The sequence below is a fragment of the Nipponia nippon genome, unplaced genomic scaffold (assembly GCF_047370975.1).
Source record: "Nipponia nippon isolate SJK-2023a ecotype South Korea unplaced genomic scaffold, ASM4737097v1 scaffold_2, whole genome shotgun sequence".
Classification (NCBI taxonomy): Eukaryota; Metazoa; Chordata; class Aves; order Pelecaniformes; family Threskiornithidae; genus Nipponia; species Nipponia nippon.
This window is the reverse complement of record NW_028262336.1, coordinates 127,667,843-127,688,740: the sequence shown is the minus strand read 5'-3', so window position 1 is coordinate 127,688,740 and position 20,898 is coordinate 127,667,843. Positions and strand designations below refer to the sequence as shown.

The 20,898-nt window shown below is 47.5% G+C and overlaps 1 protein-coding gene across 2 annotated transcripts in view; it reads left to right on the top strand.

Moving 5' to 3' along the window:
* Positions 1-20,898, top strand: part of MYO7A (myosin VIIA) — a 103,512-nt gene that overhangs the window by 68,168 nt on the left and 14,446 nt on the right. For both annotated transcript variants that reach the window (XM_087757784.1, XM_087757783.1), the window contains 15 exons: positions 1,607-1,765; positions 2,112-2,204; positions 3,580-3,674; positions 4,826-4,910; positions 5,809-6,027; positions 6,195-6,302; positions 6,869-7,078; positions 7,632-7,835; positions 8,687-8,863; positions 10,634-10,723; positions 12,004-12,131; positions 14,578-14,704; positions 18,308-18,427; positions 19,153-19,326; positions 20,565-20,792. In XM_087757784.1, coding sequence (XP_087613910.1) covers positions 1,607-1,765; positions 2,112-2,204; positions 3,580-3,674; positions 4,826-4,910; positions 5,809-6,027; positions 6,195-6,302; positions 6,869-7,078; positions 7,632-7,835; positions 8,687-8,863; positions 10,634-10,723; positions 12,004-12,131; positions 14,578-14,704; positions 18,308-18,427; positions 19,153-19,326; positions 20,565-20,792 — 2,217 coding nt within the window. The remainder of the gene's footprint in view (positions 1-1,606; positions 1,766-2,111; positions 2,205-3,579; positions 3,675-4,825; positions 4,911-5,808; positions 6,028-6,194; positions 6,303-6,868; positions 7,079-7,631; positions 7,836-8,686; positions 8,864-10,633; positions 10,724-12,003; positions 12,132-14,577; positions 14,705-18,307; positions 18,428-19,152; positions 19,327-20,564; positions 20,793-20,898) is intronic.

Here is a 20,898-nt window from a genome sequence, read left to right as displayed (position 1 = left end):
GCCTGTGCCTCATCAGGTCCTGATGCCAGGAGTGCATAGTTGCCCATATGTGCAATGAACCAGCCCTACAAAGTCTGGAGGGTTATTTGCAAGCCCACAACTGCTCCCATACCCCTCTGCTTCATGGCAGGGAGAGACAGAGGAACACACACCTCTTTTCTCTGCACCTTTCTTGTCCCCAATACCTACTTTAGATAGAGATAGCTTGACGCCAAGTCTGGATGATGCTACTTTCTGCCTTTTTCTCACTCATCCACTGTCTTCTCCTGGGATCAGGATCTCTCTCACTTCACTGCAGCCCTTTGATGGTTAAGTAGCTGCTATGAGCTAGTCAAAAAGCTCCCTCCAGGGATGGGGAGATGGGTGCATCCATAGGGCAGATCCTCCTGTCCCAGGAGATGCATCTGAGATACAGGCACATACCCACATCTCCTCACTCACTTCAGGGAGAGCCTAGATGACTCACATTTTAGATGCTCATATCTGTACGTGCACAGATGCTCACATTTTAGACAGCTGAATGAACAACAGCCTGGCAGTAACTCTTTGGTCCAGGCTGGGATTTACTGTCCCAGCTTTCTGTGGTGTGCCAGCACCACACCACGTCTGCCTTTATTTTACACTTGGGTTGAATACTGTTTGGATGCTCCCAGCAGACAACATCAGGCTGCAAGAGGGTGCTCTCAGGGGCTCCAGGATCCTCCTCAATGCACTAAAGCATAGCAGAGATTTTCCTGAACCTCCCTTTCCTTCAGCAGATCTGCCCATCTAGCAGCACCGCTCATTATCCACCCTGAGGCACCCAGAGCAAGGGAGAGCTGCCAGGTTTATTAGCAAACATCTGCAAGGACTGGATTACCTAAGTCTGCTTTCTGGTCTTGAAACTGCCTGTTGCTTGTCAGGAGCAGCCACGGATGCTGGAGATTTGTCCTTTCCCTGAAACCCTCAGCTGGTCTCAGTTCTGACCTGTTCATTTCAAGCTCCTCGGATGTCCTGTTGGTTACAGGGTGGTTTAATGATAACAGGCTTATCTCAGGGCCTCAGCATCTCCAAGGCTGCACTCTTCCTTTATATGACTTCAGGGTGCCATCTACTCTAAGGTCAGCTGGTGTAGGCACCCTAAGACCTTTGAGTGTCTGAGCCTTTGCTGATATGGTCCGCTGCTTCCTCTGCCTGCAAAATGGTACTGCCCTGCCCATGCAGGAGTGCTGTGATCATGCCAGAAGTTAATGACCATGAGTGGTCATTGTGAGGGTTACTGTATGGTTTGACCCTTGTAGGTGCAGCATCACTGCCCATTTTCCCAAGGTGATGTTCACCGTTGCATTGTGCTCTCCAGTTCTCCTCTCAGTGCTTTGTGTAATGCGTAGCACACATCAAGTCTTGTCAGCAGGAATTAAAGAAATGGAGTGAGTCGAACACACTCAGCAGTTCATAGGATCAGGCCCATGACAGCCAACAATCCTACAGGCTTGGGTCCACCAAGTGAAGGATTTGGGTGGATGCCTGACTTGCTTGTCCCACACATCTTCAGAGTCTCCACTCTCTTATGGCCAATCTAGGCCAAGATGTGCAATCAAACCACCATGTCCTTTAACCTCCCCAGCTGTTTGACCGGGAGCTGTGCGTCCGTCAGTTGAGGTACTCAGGGATGATGGAGACCATCCGGATCCGCCGAGCCGGCTACCCCATCCGCTACACATTTGTGGAGTTCGTGGACCGGTACCGGGTGCTTATGCCAGGGGTGAAGCCAGCATACAAGCAGGTGAGCATCTTCTTCCATGGGTAATGATTGCTCTCTGCTGGGCTCTCCAGAGATATTTATGGGGTGTGCATCCTCCCCAAAAGCAATTATGCAACATTTGATCCCCAGATGTTACAGTCGTGCTCTGGGCTTTCCAAGTGGAGGAAAAATGGTTATGGGGCTGGCAGGGACAGGTAGCCATATTCAGACTGTCCCTCTCACTCACCTTAAATGTGGTGACAGTAAAGCCCTGGGAACGTCATTAGCAGAAAACTCCTGGAATTGGGACCAGAAAAGGTCCCCACTGGGCTTGGGAGGAGTCATGGGTGAGGCTGGTCCTGGTGAATCCCACCTCCTCTCCTACAAGGGTGACCTGCGTGGGACATGCCAGCGCATTGCTGAAGCAGTGCTCGGGAAGGATGATGACTGGCAGATCGGCAAGACAAAGATATTCCTGAAGGTAGGTGGTTCTCCACAGCCCCCCTGCCATCTGCAACCCTTGCCTGTGAAGTGGTCTCCTACCATTCCCTTTCCATCACAAGGGGTGACCCTTTCCCATGGTCTCTGGGCTGGCGTGGCAGTGGGTAGAACCTGGGCTAAGGCAGGATATTTGGGGCTGGTTTAGGAAGCGGCGGACAGGAGGAAGTCCTGACATTCTGCCAGCACTGATGCATGCACATACCCGTACGGACGCAGAAATAGTCATATACAGTGCACAGCCTTTTCCCTCCTGGGCTGAGCCGTTCAGCCTCATCTCCTGCCTTCACCTAAAAAGCACAGCAGCAGGAGGGATGTCAACGCAGAGCTCTGCAGAAAGAGGGACTGAGAGTACAACAGGCTCGCTTTGCTTTCAGCACGGCCTTGCGCAAACCAAGAGGTGCCTACAGCCTCCCTTTCTGCACCGGTCCAGCTGACACAGAGCAGCCCAACGTTGCAGGTCCCCTTCAGCCCCATTCACACTCATGTCTCCTGACAAACCCGTTCCTCTGTTGCTCTGGGAAGATGAGGCTGAGCTGGCCAGGAACCAGGCTGGAAGCAAAGGCTTCTCTTGAGCAAAAATCTCAGCCGTAAACCCTGACCACTTATATCTAAATTTACCCCCAACTCCATCACCAGCATGAACACCCCCATCTCTTCCCTAGAAGCTGTTCCCACTAGTGACTCTTTCCAGAGCCTGTTATCAAGATCTCGCAGCTGTCAGGGCAGGAAACAGAGAAATTGGGAGGCCCCGAGGAGCCGCGTGAGGTCGAGCAAAGCAGGAAACGTGCGGAGCTGCCTCTGCTGCACCCAGCGCAGCAGGGCTCAGCGTGCCGCAACCGGGAAAGAAAGCCGAGATACAAACGGCATGGGAAGAATCAATAGAAAGCTTGGACTGGTGCATCTGAAAGCCTCATGGCAAGGAAATTCAGTGTTTTGGGGAGCTGTTTTGTCTTTAGGGTATGGAGGCGTTGCAGTCTTGGCTGGAGGGAGGGATGGGACCCAGGCAGCCTGGAGTTTGCTCCCAAACCCCTCCAGTGCTTCTGGGAGCTGTTCCCATGGCTGACAGCACTAGCAGGGAGCTCTGCATGGAAGGGCAATGTAATTTGGTTGTTTTCAGACTATAAAGTATTGCATATGCAGCTTCCGGATGCTCGGGTTCATTTGGGAATGAAGGCAGTAGATCACTAGGGTTTATGTTAGGATTTCCCCAATGAGTAGGTGGGGTGATACTTAAAATGTCCCAAGGGTTTATGATGGACATCTCCTCTGGGGAAGGGCCTCGTACCACCCCTCCTGCCACATGTCAGGCAGATGGAGAGCTTGAGACATGGGTGCTGTGTCGCTTCCTCCCACAGGACCACCATGACATGCTGCTGGAGATTGAGAGAGACAAGGCCATCACAGACAAAGTCATCCTCATCCAGAAGGTGGTCCGCGGGTTTAAAGACAGGTGGGTGTGAGCCTCACTGCCAAATGGGAGGTGGGCTATGTGGGATGCTTCACCCAGCAAGCTGCTCCTGGGGGATGCATAACCTAGTGCTCATCTGACCTGTCCTGCCTGCAGCTGGGGAGAGGGGAGCCCTGATGTGTTGGCACTCAGGTACAGCATGTATTTGAGGAAAACAGTAGAGAAAACAAGAGGAAAACTGTGTTATCTGCCTCAAACATGGACAGAATATGACCTTCTGTCCCTGCTCAGTGCTGTCTTCAGGGGAGCTGATGTTTGCTATGACAATGCACCAGTGGGACTCTGAGCCTGCAGAAGGCAATGCTAAGCCTCCAGTCTATGGGGATCCCCTGCAAGACTGCAATGGGACACTGGGTCTTCCACTGTGACTAACGTGGCTCTCCCCAAAGCCCGAGGGGTTCGGGACTCTTCCTTTTGCAACCCAGTTGAGGAGGGCAGGTAGCCCATGGGGAGCTCATGGCACAGTTGTGGAAGAAGACGGGGAGCCACAGCCAAGGAAAAACTTCACCCATGGAGGAGGGACAGTTCTTGGGGCTTTGTGCTCTTTGACTGTCCGAGCCATGGCCCTGACTCAGGTTGTGCCTTAGGCTTTGCAGAAATGGCACATGATAAATAACTCAGCAATCTTTCCCACAGTAACCCTAGCGAGACCCCCAAGACCTTCCAACACAATTGTCTCCAAGGTGTCTACAAGTAGAATCAGGTCAGGCTAAGAAGGATTGGAGGAGCAGATGGGAGCAGGGTGGTGTTGCTGAAGTTTGCTCTTGATCATTTGGGTGAGATTGAATCCATTCTCAGGTGCTAGGATTGAAGTGGGGAGAGCAGGCAGGGAAGAGATTTCAGATGTGAGAGGAGGGTGCAGGGCAGGGGGAAAGAGGGAACCATTCTCAGCATCTCCTGATCTACCCATTCCCATAACCTGGCAGAATCTGCCTGCAGAGACCTATCAGAGAGAGCCCCTACAGATCTTTTTACGAAGCAAGGACAGCTGGGAGAGGAGACTTTTTCAGGCCAAAAATGCAGTGTTTACTCCACCTGGCTGCTCAGTTTCAAATCTCCAAAGAATGAGGCCCAGGGGTTGATGACAACTTGTGGCCAAACTGCAGAGGCAAATGATTGAAATGACTTTGCAGGTCCAATTTTCTGAAAGTGAGAAATTCAGTCCTGATGATTCAGAGATACTGGCGTGGACATAACTGCAGGAAGAACTACGGTGCTGTAAGTACGGGGGTGCTTCCTCACACTGCCTTCCTAGCTCTTTCAGCTGGGACATACGTAAGAGTTTCCTGGCTCAAAATGCCCCACTGAGTGTTGGAGGGGGTGGGGTTGGCTTCTATCAGTTGGAGCAATGAATGGAGGTTTGCTCTTGCTGCTTTGCCTTCTCATTGAAGACAGCACCTGACCACCTTCTAGCTGTCCTTTTCCCTGTGAGTTAGATGTCCATTGCACCAGCTGGTCACTTGGGGGTTTAAAAGTCTTCCCCTAGTTTCCAGGTGACTGAAAACTCAAAAGCAGCTTCCTCTGAAAAACAGACTCCATTTGCAGATGGGACGGTATCTGAGTTTCTCCCCAACCCAGTCCATGGCCCTCTTCTCTCCCTGTTCCAGCTGGCTCTGACCCAACAGCAGGCAGCAGGCCATTTGGGAAGCGTGTTGGGGTCTAAAGTGTCTCAATATCATCCTTCAAGCCTGCAACTTAATAGGAATAGCCACTTCCAGGATGGTCAGGATCCTGCCTCCTGCCGTGAAACAGCACCTTGGCTGTCAGGCAGGAGGTCTGCAGATGCTGGACCTCCATGAGAGCAACCCTCATGACTTGTGGCTACCTTGAGATGGCCAATGAGACCTCCTGAGGCCTCTCAAGGGCAGAAACTCTGTAGGACTCAGAGGGGAAGAAACTGCCTTTATCCTTCCTGGGCTTTGAATCAGTGCAGCAGCCGGAAGGATTCATTTCTCTACCCTCTTGGAGAACCTCCTCCCGAAGGCTTGTCCTGGTGGGGGCTGATTTCAGTGGCTTTTATTTACAGCCATGCAAGAAAGAGATTAGCAATGGAAATCTGCTTAAGGTGGGCGAGCCCCTGGGTGGTGGGGTGGTTTCAATCGGCTCCCTCTTGCAGATGCGGATTGGCTTCCTGAGACTGCAGGCCCTCTACCGATCCCGCAAGCTCCACAAGCAGTACCACATGGCTCGCCGGCGGATCATCGAGTTTCAGGCACGATGCCGGGGCTACCTGGTCCGCAGGGCTTTCCGCCACCGCCTCTGGGCTGTCCTCACCATCCAGGCATATGCCCGGGGCATGATCGCCCGAAGACTGTATAAACGCCTCCGGGGGGAAGTAAGTACCATGGAGGAGAGGTTGGTCATGGGAAAAGGAGGTGGGGAGAGGGGAAATAAACATGCTTCTGCATCACATGCTTGTGGGATCGTTTTTTAAAGAGCAAAAAAGAATTTAAAAATTAAGTAGATGCCTCTTCAGAAGGGCTCTTGTGTTTAATCCCTCAGTATCATCGACGCCTGGAAGCAGAGAAACTTCGGCTGGCGGAAGAGGAACGACTCCGAAAGGAGATGAGTGCCAAGAAAGCCAAAGAGGAAGCAGAAAAGAAGCACCAAGTACGCGGGGACTGATCTCTTTCTGGGGTTCTGTCTCTGTTTTCCAGGGACTGGTTTTGCTCTTTTGAAGGGGAATGCCAAAAATATCTAAGGGATTTCTGCCCTGCTTGAGCAGTTTGTATTTAATTCACTAAAGTACGCTGTGCTCTAAGTAGTTTGAAGCTGCTCCAGAATTTCTGATCTGCTGCACAGGAATACCAGAGATTATTGTTGTTATTCACTTGCTTTTGCTATTGTATAAAGGCTGAAGGGGGAACTGGGACACTCCGTGTGTGTGTGCATGTACATGGTTGTTGTATAAGAGGAAAAAAATAAGGTCAGTGAGATACTCTGTGCATGGACCAAACCCCCTAAACAGGCTCTAAGGAAGGAGAAAAATGCTCTTGCTTTGTCCTTCTGCAGTTAGGAAGCTGAGGCACGGACATGTCAGTGATTTTCTTCAAGTCATGATGCTGGTATAGTGCCCCAAGCGCTGGACAGTCTGCCTTTCTAAAGCCAGGCCCTGCAGAATTTAGTGCCAGCTCTTTGGAGGAAGCAGTTGAGTTATTGTATTTCTCCTCTTGCAGGTACGCCTGGCCCAGCTGGCACGGGAAGATGCAGAGAGAGAAGTAAAGGAGAAGGAGGAAGCACGTCGGAAGAAAGAGCTCTTAGAAAAAATGGAGAAAGCTCGCAACGAGCCAGTGAATGACTCAGAAATGGTGGATAAAATGTTTGGATTCCTGGGGACAACCTCCTCCCTGCCTGGCCAGGAAGGACAGGCACCCAATGGCTTCGAGGTACTGGAGACATACACAAGCCTGGCTATCACATGAAAGGCTTTAGCAACACATTAATGAATCAGGGGAGAGTACGGCAATACAAAAGTGGGTCTCTGAAGACTTTCTTCAAGACCAGGCTCTTCTGTGTGGCCCCAGAGGGTTACCATGCTGTGGCTGAGGACACGCAAGCAGTCTGCAGGCTTTCTCTGGAGCTACCAAATGGAGGAGAACATTATCACTATAAGATCATTGAGGACCGGTGGCCTTTGAGGTCTTTTCCTTCATGGTTCCTCACAGCTCATGGCATTTAGCTCTTGGACACGTTTCCCCATGTTAGGAGTGAGGCTATGCTTGTTGCTTCTCCTACTGCTCTGGGGACTTTCCTGGGCACAGGCATGTCCTTTAGGACTTGGGCTTTGCATGGGCTCCAGAGTTATATTTCATGGTTTCCCCCCAGCTGGCCTTTCCTTTTGAGATGGAAATCAGATGGACAGAAAAACCAGGCCCAAAGGGAAAGGGTAGTTCAGTATCCAAAGTCATGCTGAGTGCCTGACATGTCCTTCCCCACCAGGATCTTGAGCAAGCGCAGAAGGAGCTGGAGGAAGAGGACCTGGACGCAGCATTGCCTCTCCCTGAGGAAGAGGAGGAAGATCTCTCGGAGTACAAATTTGCCAAGTTTGCCGCCACATATTTCCAGGGCACGACGACACACACCTACATACGCCGGCCTCTCAAGCAGCCTCTCTTGTACCATGAAGATGAAGGAGACCAGTTGGTGAGGCAGGGGATGAAAAAGCTTGACCAGGGCAGGGAGGGTTGGAGCAAGCCTGGGGAACCCTTCAGCCAAAGGGCACCAGCAGTTTCCCTTTGGGATACACTGGTGTGCTCGTGGTTCAGTGGAGAGCACAGCCCTCATCTGCTGCACACATTTCAGTAGACGCTGTCCCACCAGCATGCTTTGAGCACTGACAAGGCAACGAGCATTAGAGGGATGTAGCATTAGAGGGGTGAGTCCATCTCTGTACTTTGATATTTGTGTTAAGACAATTAATGAAGTGCTGTGGGCTCAGGGCATGGATGACGGAAATTGTTGAGCGAATACCACTTGTAAAGCTGCTACTCAGCATCTGGAGAAGTTGTTTCTTACCTTGTCATATGCACCAGTGCAGAGCTAGCAGAGAAGAGATGCTTGTCCTATAGCCAGCAGTACAAGAGCAGAACTGTATTCAACCTGCTTGGCTGTAACGAACATTACATTGGCCATGAACTTGCCTTCACTGTGGTTCTCCTTCCCCTCTGCAGTGAGTTAGGAGCTGCCAGCCACTGCCCCTCTATAAGGCTGGCATCTCCTAGCCAAGAAGTAAACCCCTTGTAGGGTGTACAAACACACTCATGATGGCATGAACACAGAGCCTGACTTTGTGGTCCCAGCCACCAGCCTGCCCAGCTTGCTCAGGTGGGATGTATGCTGCAGGCAAACTGTTATGTGTGACGCAGCAAAGTGTTTTATCTCCTGCAGATGTACAGAGAGACCACAGTGGTGATCCTGATGGATTCAGCATGGCTTGACCAGCCCCTCCACTGCCCTGGTGTGAGCTAATGGAGTTAATCTTTCCTTTCAAATAGGCAGCACTTGCTGTGTGGATCACTGTCCTCCGTTTCATGGGAGACCTCCCTGAGCCGAAATATCATACAGCCATGAGTGATGGCGGCGAGAAGATACCAGTGATGACAAAAATCTATGAGACTCTTGGGAAAAAGACCTATAAGAAAGAACTGCAGGCTCTGCAGGGAGAAGGAGAGGTAACTGCTGCGGCTGTGAAAGAGACGCTATTAGTAGGTGTTGGATATTGATATCTGTTGGAAAGAAACGACTTGTGGGGTTTGCTGCAGGCAATCAGTTTCTTGATTTTATTCGCAATTATGCTACAAAGGGAGAATTGCCCATGTGCCAGGTGTTGATCCTGTCCCTTCTTCTTCACAGGGATAACTGAATGTCCCCCAGCAATGCAGTAAGGGAAGTGCCCTGATATCTCTCATGGGGCTTTGATCTCTCTCCTCCACCTTGTAGGGCAGAAGTACATGGGGGGAGTGCAATGTCCTGTGTCATCGGTCTCTCATTTAGGGATTTCTTTTTGATCTGTTCTGGGTCAAAAGAGACTAAATTAAAAATGTGCCCTTAATCTTGGAGCAGGAAGTAAAGAGTTACCAGGGGATTAAGCTGTGGAAATAAAAAAAAAAAATCCCTATTGCATCCTCAGGACATTCTGGGATGTCACTGGAGGACTTAGTCTTAGGACCCCTCCCAGATAAGATGTTGTTCTGGATAAATTGCTGTCCATAGCACTGATACGCTCTCATCTTTGACAATCACCTTATTCAATAGGACAAAATATTACCTGGTATTGGGATTTTCTAGGTGACACTGTTGCATTTTCAAGTTTTCTGTGGTATTGTCTGGACAAGCCCCTGCATCATTTGCAGATGTAAATTAACAAATTTCCCAGTTTTTAGAGACGATGATATCATTCAGCATTTTCAGGGAATTACCTGAGAAGGAGAGTAGCCTCATCTGGATTGTAATTCTGTAAAAATATACACCAAGAATAACCTTTCATTCCTTCTACCTCTCATTTCTTGCTTGTTTATTACAAAAAGGCATATTTGGGGCAATTGAGACATCAAATAGTACAGAAGAGAGGGAAAATTTAAGCTGTCATTTTTTTTCTGTGGTTACATCTGCTCTGCAGAGTGCACAACAGTGCAGAGAGATGTCTGAGCTGACCCTGAGCGTGATGATATGAAAATCCAGGTTTACAGTACCAACTTGGCTTTACAATGGATATAAACCACCACAGCTGCAGGACTCAAAGTGTTGGTCTGGTGTAGAATCACAGCCTTTTCAAAGCTGTTTAAATGGGGAGAGGTTAACTGGGTCAAAAAGTGAAGTGATTATCCATGTCATTTTAATCCCACAGTTGTCATAAAGTTGGTACAAAAGTAGAAAGCCAACAGTAAATTGATGAAATGTAGTCAGTGCCTGGGTCTATCCCACATCAAATTTATTCTTCTGGGAAATCTGCTAGAGCACAGAGCTGGTTGATGGTGATGAAACCGCAATGGGTAACTACCTGTCCATGAATCCCCGGCTAGATGACTTCCAGCTCACAAACCTGCCGTGCAAATGGCTCATCTCAGAGAGTGGTCTTGCTCATCTCATTTGCAATGTAGGAGCAAGCTTGAATGGCATACAGCAGAACTGGGTGGACCTAGGTTGACCGGGAGTCAGCCACGTATTCAACATAACTTTTCTCAGGTGTCCCCAATGTGTAATTTTGATCTGAGGGAGGCTTGTTTATTAGAGAGTATCTGCAAAATCTGGAGCCAGACCTGGGTGATAAGGGGGGCACGGGAACATGGGTCCTCACTTCTGGTTCCCACCAGCCTCTGAAATATCTCACTTTCTGCCCAGGATTAATGGTCTTTTGCAGGAGCCCAGGGGAGGCAGGGAGAGCACGTACTCGGCAGGGCTGTGTGTCTCACCGCGTTGCATCCACGCCTCTTGCTTTGCAGAGTACTCACATTGATGGGCACAAGAAGAACAGTGTGCGGCACAAACTGGTCTCCTTAACACTCAAGAAGAAATCCAAATTGACGGAGGAGGTGAGAGGAGACGCTTGGCCGCCTGGCAGCACAAGTGCCGTTGGATTGTCTGCAGCCCTCTCTGACTCTCTTCTGCTTTTCCCTAGACAACATAGAACCAGCCCTCCTCTGGGTTTGGCGCTACCTGTCTCTCTGCCTGAAAGATTTAAGGAGTGTTTAAGGGGAAAGGTTGGCTTCCCGTGTCTCCTTGAGTCATTCTGCACCTCGCGCCGGCCTCCCCTCGGCTCCCGTTCTCCATCCATCCAGCATCTTCCCTCCCCTCTTTCACAGCCCTCCATCCAGCTGCCGATACCTCCCACCACTCTGTGATGGTCTGAATGTTATCCCTGCTTTTAGCTTCCTGCCCTCCACTGTGGCATAGGTAGCAGAGGTGGGGTCTCCAAAAGCACTCACCTGTCTTCTGCTCCTCTCCAGTGCCAGGAGCAAAACTCCCCATGGGAGCAGTTAGCCCAAGCTGAGAGCTTTTGAACATCCCATCCCAAAAGAGTGAGGAGCAATAAATCTTTTGGGTGAGGGGGATGAAAGCAATGCAAAGACGTGGATTCAGTCATCTTTTACACACTGCCTGGTCCACTTCCAGAGCAGGCACCATCTCACCTGGCTGTAGCTGCTTGAGAGCATGAAGATTGCTCTCTAAGATAGTCGCCCTCTTTCCCTTTAGGGTCAGTGGGGAGAAATAGGACCCAATCCAGCTTACACTAATGTGGCTCTGAATGCACTCTAGAAATGCCTGTCTTTCTCCAGTGGCTCTAAATGGAGGCTGGGTTGACTAGCTGAGACAGAGAGCTGGTAGGTGGATGAATGCCATCCCTGTTTTCACAAACACCACCATGCTTATGTGCTTTTGGCTGCATCATTAGCATGGGCAGCGGGTCCATTCCGTCAGTGTTTTAATAAATTTTTTTAATATAACTGAGTTAAAGGGACAGGCCTCCCTTGGCAATAGGCTGGGGTTATTCCAAAGTTCCTTGGTGGCCCTTTCCCAGCTGCAGGACCAGCTCAGAGCTGGGATGCAAGGATGCAATTGTAGAAACCCTAGGCAAAGACCAAGCAGGTGGGAGTGTGACTAGACAGGACCATTTTCAGCTTCACTCATATGTGATTAAAGCCAAGAAACTCACACCCTCCCATCGATGATAAAGTGCTAGATTGAGGAACTTCTGAGACCCCTCCTGGCTGGCGGAGGAGTCCCCCTGGGGGAGCACCCCACATTTGGGATGGGGGTGGGGGGGACACAGTAACTGGCTGTACTGAAAGAGAGCAATGTGTCTGGTTGGCAGGTGACAAAGAGACTTCACGATGGTGAGTCCACGCTCCAGGGTAATAGCATGCTCGAAGACCGACCCACCTCCAACCTGGAGAAGCTCCATTTCATTATTGGTAATGGCATCCTCAGGCCAGCCTTAAGGTTAGAAATCAAAACAAAGGCATAAACGTGCCATTCTTTTCATTCCTTCTTCCTTGAGCTATTCTTGTCCAAACGATTTTGCTATTGTGTGCAGCTTTACAAAGCTCTCATTATATCATTTTTCTGGTTGTGTTGTATTATATAGGCTGGGCTGGATCATGTTCCTTACTGTCCATATCAGGCCTGATGAAAAGACCATGCAGAGGGACTCAAATGCTTCTGAAAGTGCTAGTGGCTACTGGATTGCTTTTTTAATGCTCACTCTTGTTGTTCACTACCCTTTGTTTTCTGTTTGACCATTTAGATCTCTTGTTTGTGTGAATATTTTTAACGGTATACTAATGGAAAACTCAAACTCATTTCAGTTGCTAAATTAAGCATTCAAAAATTGGAAAGTGCCAAATTAAGGCCAACTGCACGTCTTTGGTTTAGCTCATTTGTGTGCGTGTGTGTTAAAATACAGGCCTTGTTTATGTAATCTCACGATTTTTTCACTCACTCTTATCTGCTCACTCCAGGAACAGGGTGGGCATCCTCATCTGATGACCAGCTTCTCTAATTTTCACTTTATCCTCCCAGTTCACCATTAAACCCTTAGCCTTATTTTTGTGCACAAAGTCTGCTCTGAAGGCAGACCTGGTAGTGTCCCCATGGGCTTTCCCATGGGGTTTGTCAGCGTAACAGGCTGGCTAACGTTATTGTTGCCTCCCAGTCCCCACCTCTGGTCCCTTTAGACCAGACATGACCACAGCCAGAGACGCTTCGAGATATACCTGCTCTGACATGGACTTATCCACGGCCACAGGCGCTTCAGGGTGTCTCATCCACAGGTGGATGTGACTCATCCACAGGTCACAGTCCCTTCAATTCGAGTTCATGCTGGAGTTCCAGCCTGTCCAGTACAGCAACGCAGAAACAGCAGCGATGCCCTGGCCACCTGCCAGCCCAGGCGCATGGCCATTGCTGTTCTCAAAACGTTCCCAGGCACAGCAGAGGAAGATGATCAGCAGTACAGCAGTACAGCAAGCAGCGAAAGCAAAAAGCAGCCACTAACGAGCACTAGACTCTAATATACAGGAAGGCAAGCAAGCCCCGTGGCAAGCACAGAAGCTTGTCAGTTAATAGCTAAACAGCAATAATAGCTATAAATTCGATCTAGCACATTCCAATCAAACCTGTCATTATCTCGAACCCTTTGAGCCCCACATTAGGCACCAAAAAGACTGTCATGGTTTAACCCCAGCCAGCAACTAAGCACCACACAGCTGCTTGCTCACTCCCCCGTGGTGGGATGGGGGAGAGAATCAGAAGGGTAAAAGTGAGAAAACTCATGGGTTGAGATAAAGACAGTTTAATAAGTAAAGCAAAAGCCAAGCACACAAGCAAAGGAGAACAAGGAATTCATTCACTACTTCCCATCGGCCTGCAGGTGCTCAGCCATCTCCAGGAAAGCAGGGCTCCATCACCCATAACGGTTACTTGGGAAGACAAACGTCATCACTCCAAACGTCCCCCCCTTCCTTCTTCTTCCCCCAGCTTTATAGGCTGAGCATGACATCATATGGCATGGAATAGCCCTTTGGTTGGCTAGGGTCAGCTGTCCCAGCTGTGTCCCCTCCCAACTTCTTGCGCACCCCCAGCCTGTTCGCTGGTGCGGTGGGATGAGCATCAGAAAAGGCCTTGACTCAGTGTAAGCACTGCTCAGCAGTAATGAAAACATCCCTGTGTTATCAACACTGTTTCCAGCACAAATCCAAAACGTAGCCCCATACTAGCTACTATGAAGAAAATTAACTCTATCCCAGCCAAAACCAGCACAATGAGGAAGTACTGTTATCCCTCATTTTTCATGTAGAGAACTAAGGTTAAAGTCAAAAGTGGACATTAAATCCCAAATTAAGGTACCTGGCAATGTACATGTCTGTTTGGATGTAAGAGCTGGACAAACCTTGACCTCCTCTGGAGCTGATAGTTCCCAACACTTCCACAAAGCAAATTCAGGTGTCTCAAGAGGAACAGCCAGCAAATGAAGACTCCCAGCTGATGGCCCTCTGTGAAAGTTAGTTTAGGAGACTCTCTTGGTATTACTGGGAAATCTGGGAAGCCAGAATAAAATCCACCATCCAGAAGTGACATTGAGCTTCCTTGAACCTTGAGACTCCCTTTTATTCGCCTCCTTCTCAAAGCTGTGTCAGTCAGCTGTGGGAAATCCCAGCTGAATCACAGGGAAGACTCAGCAGATGTTACAGGACTGGTGATGGATGGCATTTTAGAGACACTGCAACAATCGGGGTGACCATCATTAGGGCAGCTAAATTAATATCCTTGTGATGCTAAAATGAACTTTTAACTATCAATCGCATGCAGACAGGGTCTGTCTCTCTCTCTGTTCATGTTGAAAGCCACCGCCTTGTTAACTCTAATGCTTTTTTCATTCCTATTGCAGGGATGAAATCTATTGTCAAATCTGCAAGCAGCTGACCCAGAACCCATCCAAAAGCAGCCACGCCAGGGGCTGGATCCTGATGTCCCTATGTGTGGGATGTTTTGCTCCTTCTGAGAAGTTTGTGAAGGTAAATTGTAGATGATATTTGTCTGATGAATTATCTGCCAATACATTTTCTTTTCCATCCATGGGACCAGCTTTTCTCTTGGGTTTCACAGTAGAGGGAATTCTGGTCTTTATCTTTGCCAGGAATGAAAATGACATAAAGTTCCTAAAAAAAGTGTGCGTGATCCCAAGTTCAATGTCTAAAGTGGATCAGATGAGCCACTCCTGAGAAGCGACTCTCTCTTTCCTGTGACTCTAAAGGTAGCATAGACAACCAGTTCAGATGATGCTTCCTGCACTGTAGAGGTGTGAAGATGTGATTAAGTGACTCCTGGCAGGAAAGCTGATTGTGGAAGGCTGCAAGTGGAATTTGCACACACAGAATAGCCCGCATTTCTCCCCTATTTCTCACATGCAAAGGTCTATGCATTCATTCAAGCATCTACTGCCTTGACATTATGACCTCAGGCATGTACTCTAACAAAATTGGCAAGGAATAGTACTACACAGCTAACTATAAATATAACTTAATATAAAAAATTGCACATAGAAAGGGAAGGGTTTAATTTACCTGGAAGTATGTTTGCATAGTTGCTCTCTGCATGCTACAACTTGCCCTACCATGTGTCACACTGAAAATATCCAACTCCAAACAGCCATACGAGAGATGACGTGTAGTGTACCTTCAGAAGCACTGTGGATCAGCAGGACTGAAGTCAACGGGAGATGCTAAGTGGCTGACACTTTTGAAAATTAGGTTATTCTTAAGGATTTTCTTTTTTTCTGGGAAAAGTTTTTGTTGCCTAGATTTGATCAGTCTGCCTTCCAAATGAGTTCCACACCTAGAGTCTGACTAACACCCACTGAACTGCTCAAGTTAATCCCATGCCTAAGAGTTTGGCTGGCTCAGGGCAAAGGGCTAAGCACTGTGTCTTTGCTTTGCCATAATATAAGATCTCCTTTGTCCCTCTCAGATCTTTGAATGTTGGAGCCTGGAACTGCTCCCAAGCCTGCTGGAGAGAAAGATGTACCATTAATTTCCATAGATATCAGATCAGGTACTGGGTCCTCAGCACTGAAAGGGCTGAAGCCAAGAATAGAAATCCCTCCTTCATCCCTAGGCCTTGCCAGTATGAAATCTAATAAAGCAGATAAATCACTGGCCAAGTGGCAGAAAATTAAATTATGCCTGGAAATGAGATCTGAGAAAGTATGCCACAGGAGGTTGTGTGGGTTTAAATCTTTAATAGTGGAAGATTATTTTAGGTGAGTGAAGCACTTCTCAGAAATAATTTATGGGTAGCTCTGGGGACTCAGACATAGAATCATAGAATAGTTTGGGTTGGAAGGGACTTTAAAGGTCACCTAGTCTAACCCCCTGCATCTTCCACTAGATCAGGTTGCTCAGAACCCCATCCAACCTGACCTTGAGTGTTTCCAGGGATGGGGTATCTACCAGCTCTCTGGGCAGCCTGGGCCAGTGTTTCACATGTTCTGGTCCATGCTGAAATATGTCACAATATTCCCAACAGCTTTGGAGAGGTTTTATACTAATTCTGCCCTTATTCATCACCCTTTTGCACCTTGGGCTGTTGGAGATGATAGGCAGCCTGTGGTGACTGAAGCTCCTCGAGTATGAGTGCAAACAACACTTGCAGCAGCCCACGCTGTGGTTACCTTTCAAGGCCCCAGTCTTGCAAACAGCCACACATAGGCAGTGACTTGGGCAATGTCTCAGAGCTCCTCTGAAGCCACTGTAGTTATCCATGGGGACATCACTGACGCCTTCCAGCTTAAAATGTTATGTTTTGAGGTAAAGCATTCTCATGACGAAGTGTTAACTCTGCCCCCGAGCCACATACGCTCCCATCCAGACTCACTTTTTTGTTTTGTGAAAAGCAGAGGAATATTCAAAGTTTGTTGAAATTCAGTGAACTTTTCTGTTTCGAAGCTACGTTAACCCAGGCCACCTCGTCCAGTCTGTTCTGGGCTGGGAGACGAACTCCATGTCAGTGCCAGACCTCACTCTCAGTAATCTAGTAGCACCGTGTTTTCAGGAGTTAGTAGTCAGCCTAAATGTGATTTACTATGAGTTCACTGACTACTGCCTTAACCATGCAATAGCTACCATTGAGTGTATGACAGCCACACGTTGGCTGTCAGCCAGTTAGCTAGATGACTTCTTCAACTGATGTCCTAACTTCTCATTTAGCATTAGTTATCCACCATTTTAATAAAAGGAAAAGCATATACGGGTAAATATCTCTTAGCATTTCTTTCCTATACTCTTCCATGCAGTGAATGTTGTATCAGACTCCTGGTTACTTTTCTCCTGAAACCTCTAGGCTCTAACTTTAATAGCAGCAATATTATGGAAAAAAGATGAGGCATTTCAGGAAACTGTTGTGCCTGGAAGTTGTTTCACAGCCTTCAAATGTGTCAATTAGAACTGAACATTTTGAGAAGGATTTAGCTGATAAAGAGGCAGTCTTCAATATGTTTTCCGGCTCCCAAACATGAAGGTCACGCTTTAGATCCCATTAGACACCTTTATCACATCATGTGCTAAGCATGGGTCAAGGCACATTAGCACTCCTGTTCTTTGTACCTTTCTTTCAACTAATAACGGGCTTTGGTGGGAAGGTTCAGTCACAAGGAAGGAGAAATACAAAAAATATGTAATTACATAGTGCATTATTAACAGCATAATTAAAACTACACTTTTACACAGCACCAGCTGCTTGCAATCATTTGCAACAGCTCCCATCCATATAACCTAGCTGTATTACCTAGTTATTTCAGAGTATCTCTATGGGTTACGATTGACAGAGATGATATCTGTCTCTCTACCCATGTTATTTATGGACTGACAGCGTTATAGAGCAGTCTGTGTTACTGAAGGAGCAACAATGTGTTATCGTTCAGAGGACTCTTTATCTATCTATAAAGTCTCTCTGAAAAATATGATTTACAGAACTATTAGTCTTAGCTACCTTTTTGGCCAAGATATTTATGTAATATTTTTAAGTGTATTATCTTTCATATTGTGGAAGTCACTGGATTTAATTTTCTCTACATTAATGTGGTTGTATTTTTAACATATGGTGAAGTGCCATGTTCTGGTTTAGGATCTTCTAAAATGCAATTTAAAATCTGACTAAAGAAACGTCTGTTTAATGTAATTGTGAAAGATCTTTTGTATGGCAGCTAAGTGTTCTGAGTTACAATTCCCCTGGATCATTACTTATACGTCTTTTTCATTCACTCCCATCTTTTTGGCCAACACTCAATAACATTTTATAATACATCTTTAAAATACAGAGATAGAAATCAGTGGCAGGAACAGAAAAGCTGCTGCGCTGGCTTCGATCAAAGGTCTGTCTAGGCTGGTATCTTATCTCCACCGAGGCCAGAAATGCACAGTATAAGAACAAGGCAAGGGTGCAGACTGTCCTACTCTCTCTCAGCTTTCAGCAATGTGATGTAGGAACATCCTGAGCCTGAGTAGTATCACTGTCGTTACTGCCAGAGGGCTTTTCTCCAGTAAAACATTGCTTTTTAACCTTTGCAAATGCTTGGCCTCTAGAGTCGATGGTCTAACCAATGCGTTCCCTGCTGTCAACAGTATTTAAGGAACTTTATCAACGGAGGCCCGCCGGGTTATGCTCCCTATTGTGAAGAGAGGCTGAGGCGGACGTTTGTCAATGGGACAAGGACACAGCCACCCAGCTGGCTGGAACTGCAGGTATGAGCCCCTCCATCCCCTCCCCAGGCAGCTGGGGCTCAGGGTTTGAGCCTTTCACTATCCCAGGAACCGCATCTCTGACAGGACAGAAAGTAACATGACAAAATGCCTATTTATCTCAAGAACTTTCATGTATTTCATTGCACTCCCTGTGCATCCTGGCTTTGCTCCAGAGTATGGTGAAGTTCAGTCCCTTTGGCTACATCAATACTTGTAAATTAAATGTGCTTGAGAGTGGTCTCGAGCATTGAGGCCAGCTGGCACGGACCAAGCCCCCATGTATGCTAGGAAACTGTCTTCCAGATGAAGGTGGCTGCAGGCAAAATGCCTGCTGAGAATGGTCCCTGGGACTTGTTTGGGGATAGGCATAGCTGGAACAGGCACAGTTTGTGCAATAATTGCTCATTTTCTATGCTCATTTACTAGCATAGACAGCTGTGCTCCAGTGCCCAGGAGCATTCCCAGGCATGCTTGGATTTATTGGATTAGGTACTTTGATGACTGTATGTATTAAATACAAAATCTGGGACTTCCAGGTGCTTCCAGGGGCTGACTGTACATTATCCTGTTGAGAAGTATGTTATGGTAATATTGAAAAGCAGCCAGTCAGTGGAATCAGGAATTAGAAAACGGTTACCACAGTTGGGTGGAAGACTATGTAGGTAAATAGTCTTGACGGGATTGAAACACACATGCCTTTATAAAGTTTGACTTTAATCCACTAGGCAACCAAATCCAAGAAACCGATCATGCTGCCTGTCACATTTATGGATGGGACAACAAAAACCCTATTGACCGACTCTGCAACAACTGCTAAAGAGCTCTGTAATTCTTTGGCCGACAAAATCAGCCTGAAGGACCGATTTGGCTTTTCACTTTACATTGCACTTTTTGACAAGGTATGTCTTAAATTATGTTCCTGACTAGCACTATAAAAGAAGAAGGAGGTTCTCCTTGCTGTCACATACCTTCCAGAGGGCAGAAGGACCCTGTGCTCTGAGTAAACAACCAGCTTCAAGGTCAGGAAGGGACATAGAAATGTGCAGATGCCAGCATGATTTTCATAATAAGAGTAGTCAAACATCGGAGCGGGGTTGCAGAGACACTATGAAATCTCCCTCCTTGGAGATATTCAGAATTTAACAGCAGAAGGCACAGAAAACACAACCTGATCAAAGATGGATCTGCTCTGACCAGTGGGCTGGACCAGAAACCTCCAAAGTGCCTTTCCACCTACATTATTCTGTGATGCTATGCTCTTACTCTCAGTCAAGCCACTTTGACCTGAATTTCCAGTAAAAAAAACAGCCTGGATTTTTATGCAAGGGAGCGACTACATTTAATTAGAAAGCTGATGATTGAAATTAAGCTTCCAAAATGAGCTAAAATCTGAACTGCCATACCTGCATTGGCATTTAACCTGATTTATTTAACCTAAAAACGTCCCTTTTTCAGAAATTCCATACAAATAAAGGTAAGTGTAAATGAGAAGAGAAAATAGGGTAAAACTTCATCAGGTGAGACAACAGCGGCAAGCCAATGAAACAGAATTATTCCTACAGCTGCTGTGTAAGAAGATGGAGTATGTTCTCACCTCTGCATGCAGCAACCTCTGTCTGAGGGTGGAGAAAAAAATGGTTTACACTCTGTCTTCTTGCTCTTTTTTGAGGAGACATTCGTACAGGGATGTTCACTCTGAGGAGACATAGTGCTTTAGGGCCTTGTGCCAGACCACAGTGAGAAGACAGAGGTGGTGATACATCTTCTGTAACAGGACAGGCTGTTTATTCTGGGTTTGTCTGATGCTTAGCATGGTTGGATCCAAGTCCATGACTTTGAAACAGGATGTTTCAAAGCACAGTATGAATGCACAATACTTTATAATGGGACTGTTGGCTTGGCTAATTCACATTGATGCCCTCTTTTCATTCTGGATGGGAAACTGGGGCTCAAAATAAAATAGCTCACCCAGCTATGCTGTAGACCTATTCAATCTTGGCTGGCTAGTAGAGATAGATATTTTGATTTATTTTGATTAGAAAGAAAGCCTGGATGAGTGACTCAGAGATAGATATCTCTACCTAGAGAGGTCAGCATTTAGTAAGGTGAATGCCACATTTGTCTCTACCTTTACTAGGTCTCCTCGCTGGGGAGCGGCAATGACCATGTGATGGATGCTGTGTCTCAGTGTGAGCAGTACGCCAAAGAGCAGGGAGCACAGGAGCGCAACGCGCCGTGGCGGCTCTTCTTCAGGAAGGAGATCTTCACTCCTTGGCACAACCCAAGTGAGGACAATGTGGCCACCAATCTCATTTACCAACAGATCGTGCGAGGGGTGAAGTTTGGGGAGTACCGGTGCGACAAGGTAAGTGTCCTCAGCAACTAGTGGTCTCACCAGGTTTCATCAAAGGGGATAAGAAATCTTCCTGAACACCTGCTAGCCTGGGGATTATGGTGTTCACTTCAGAAAC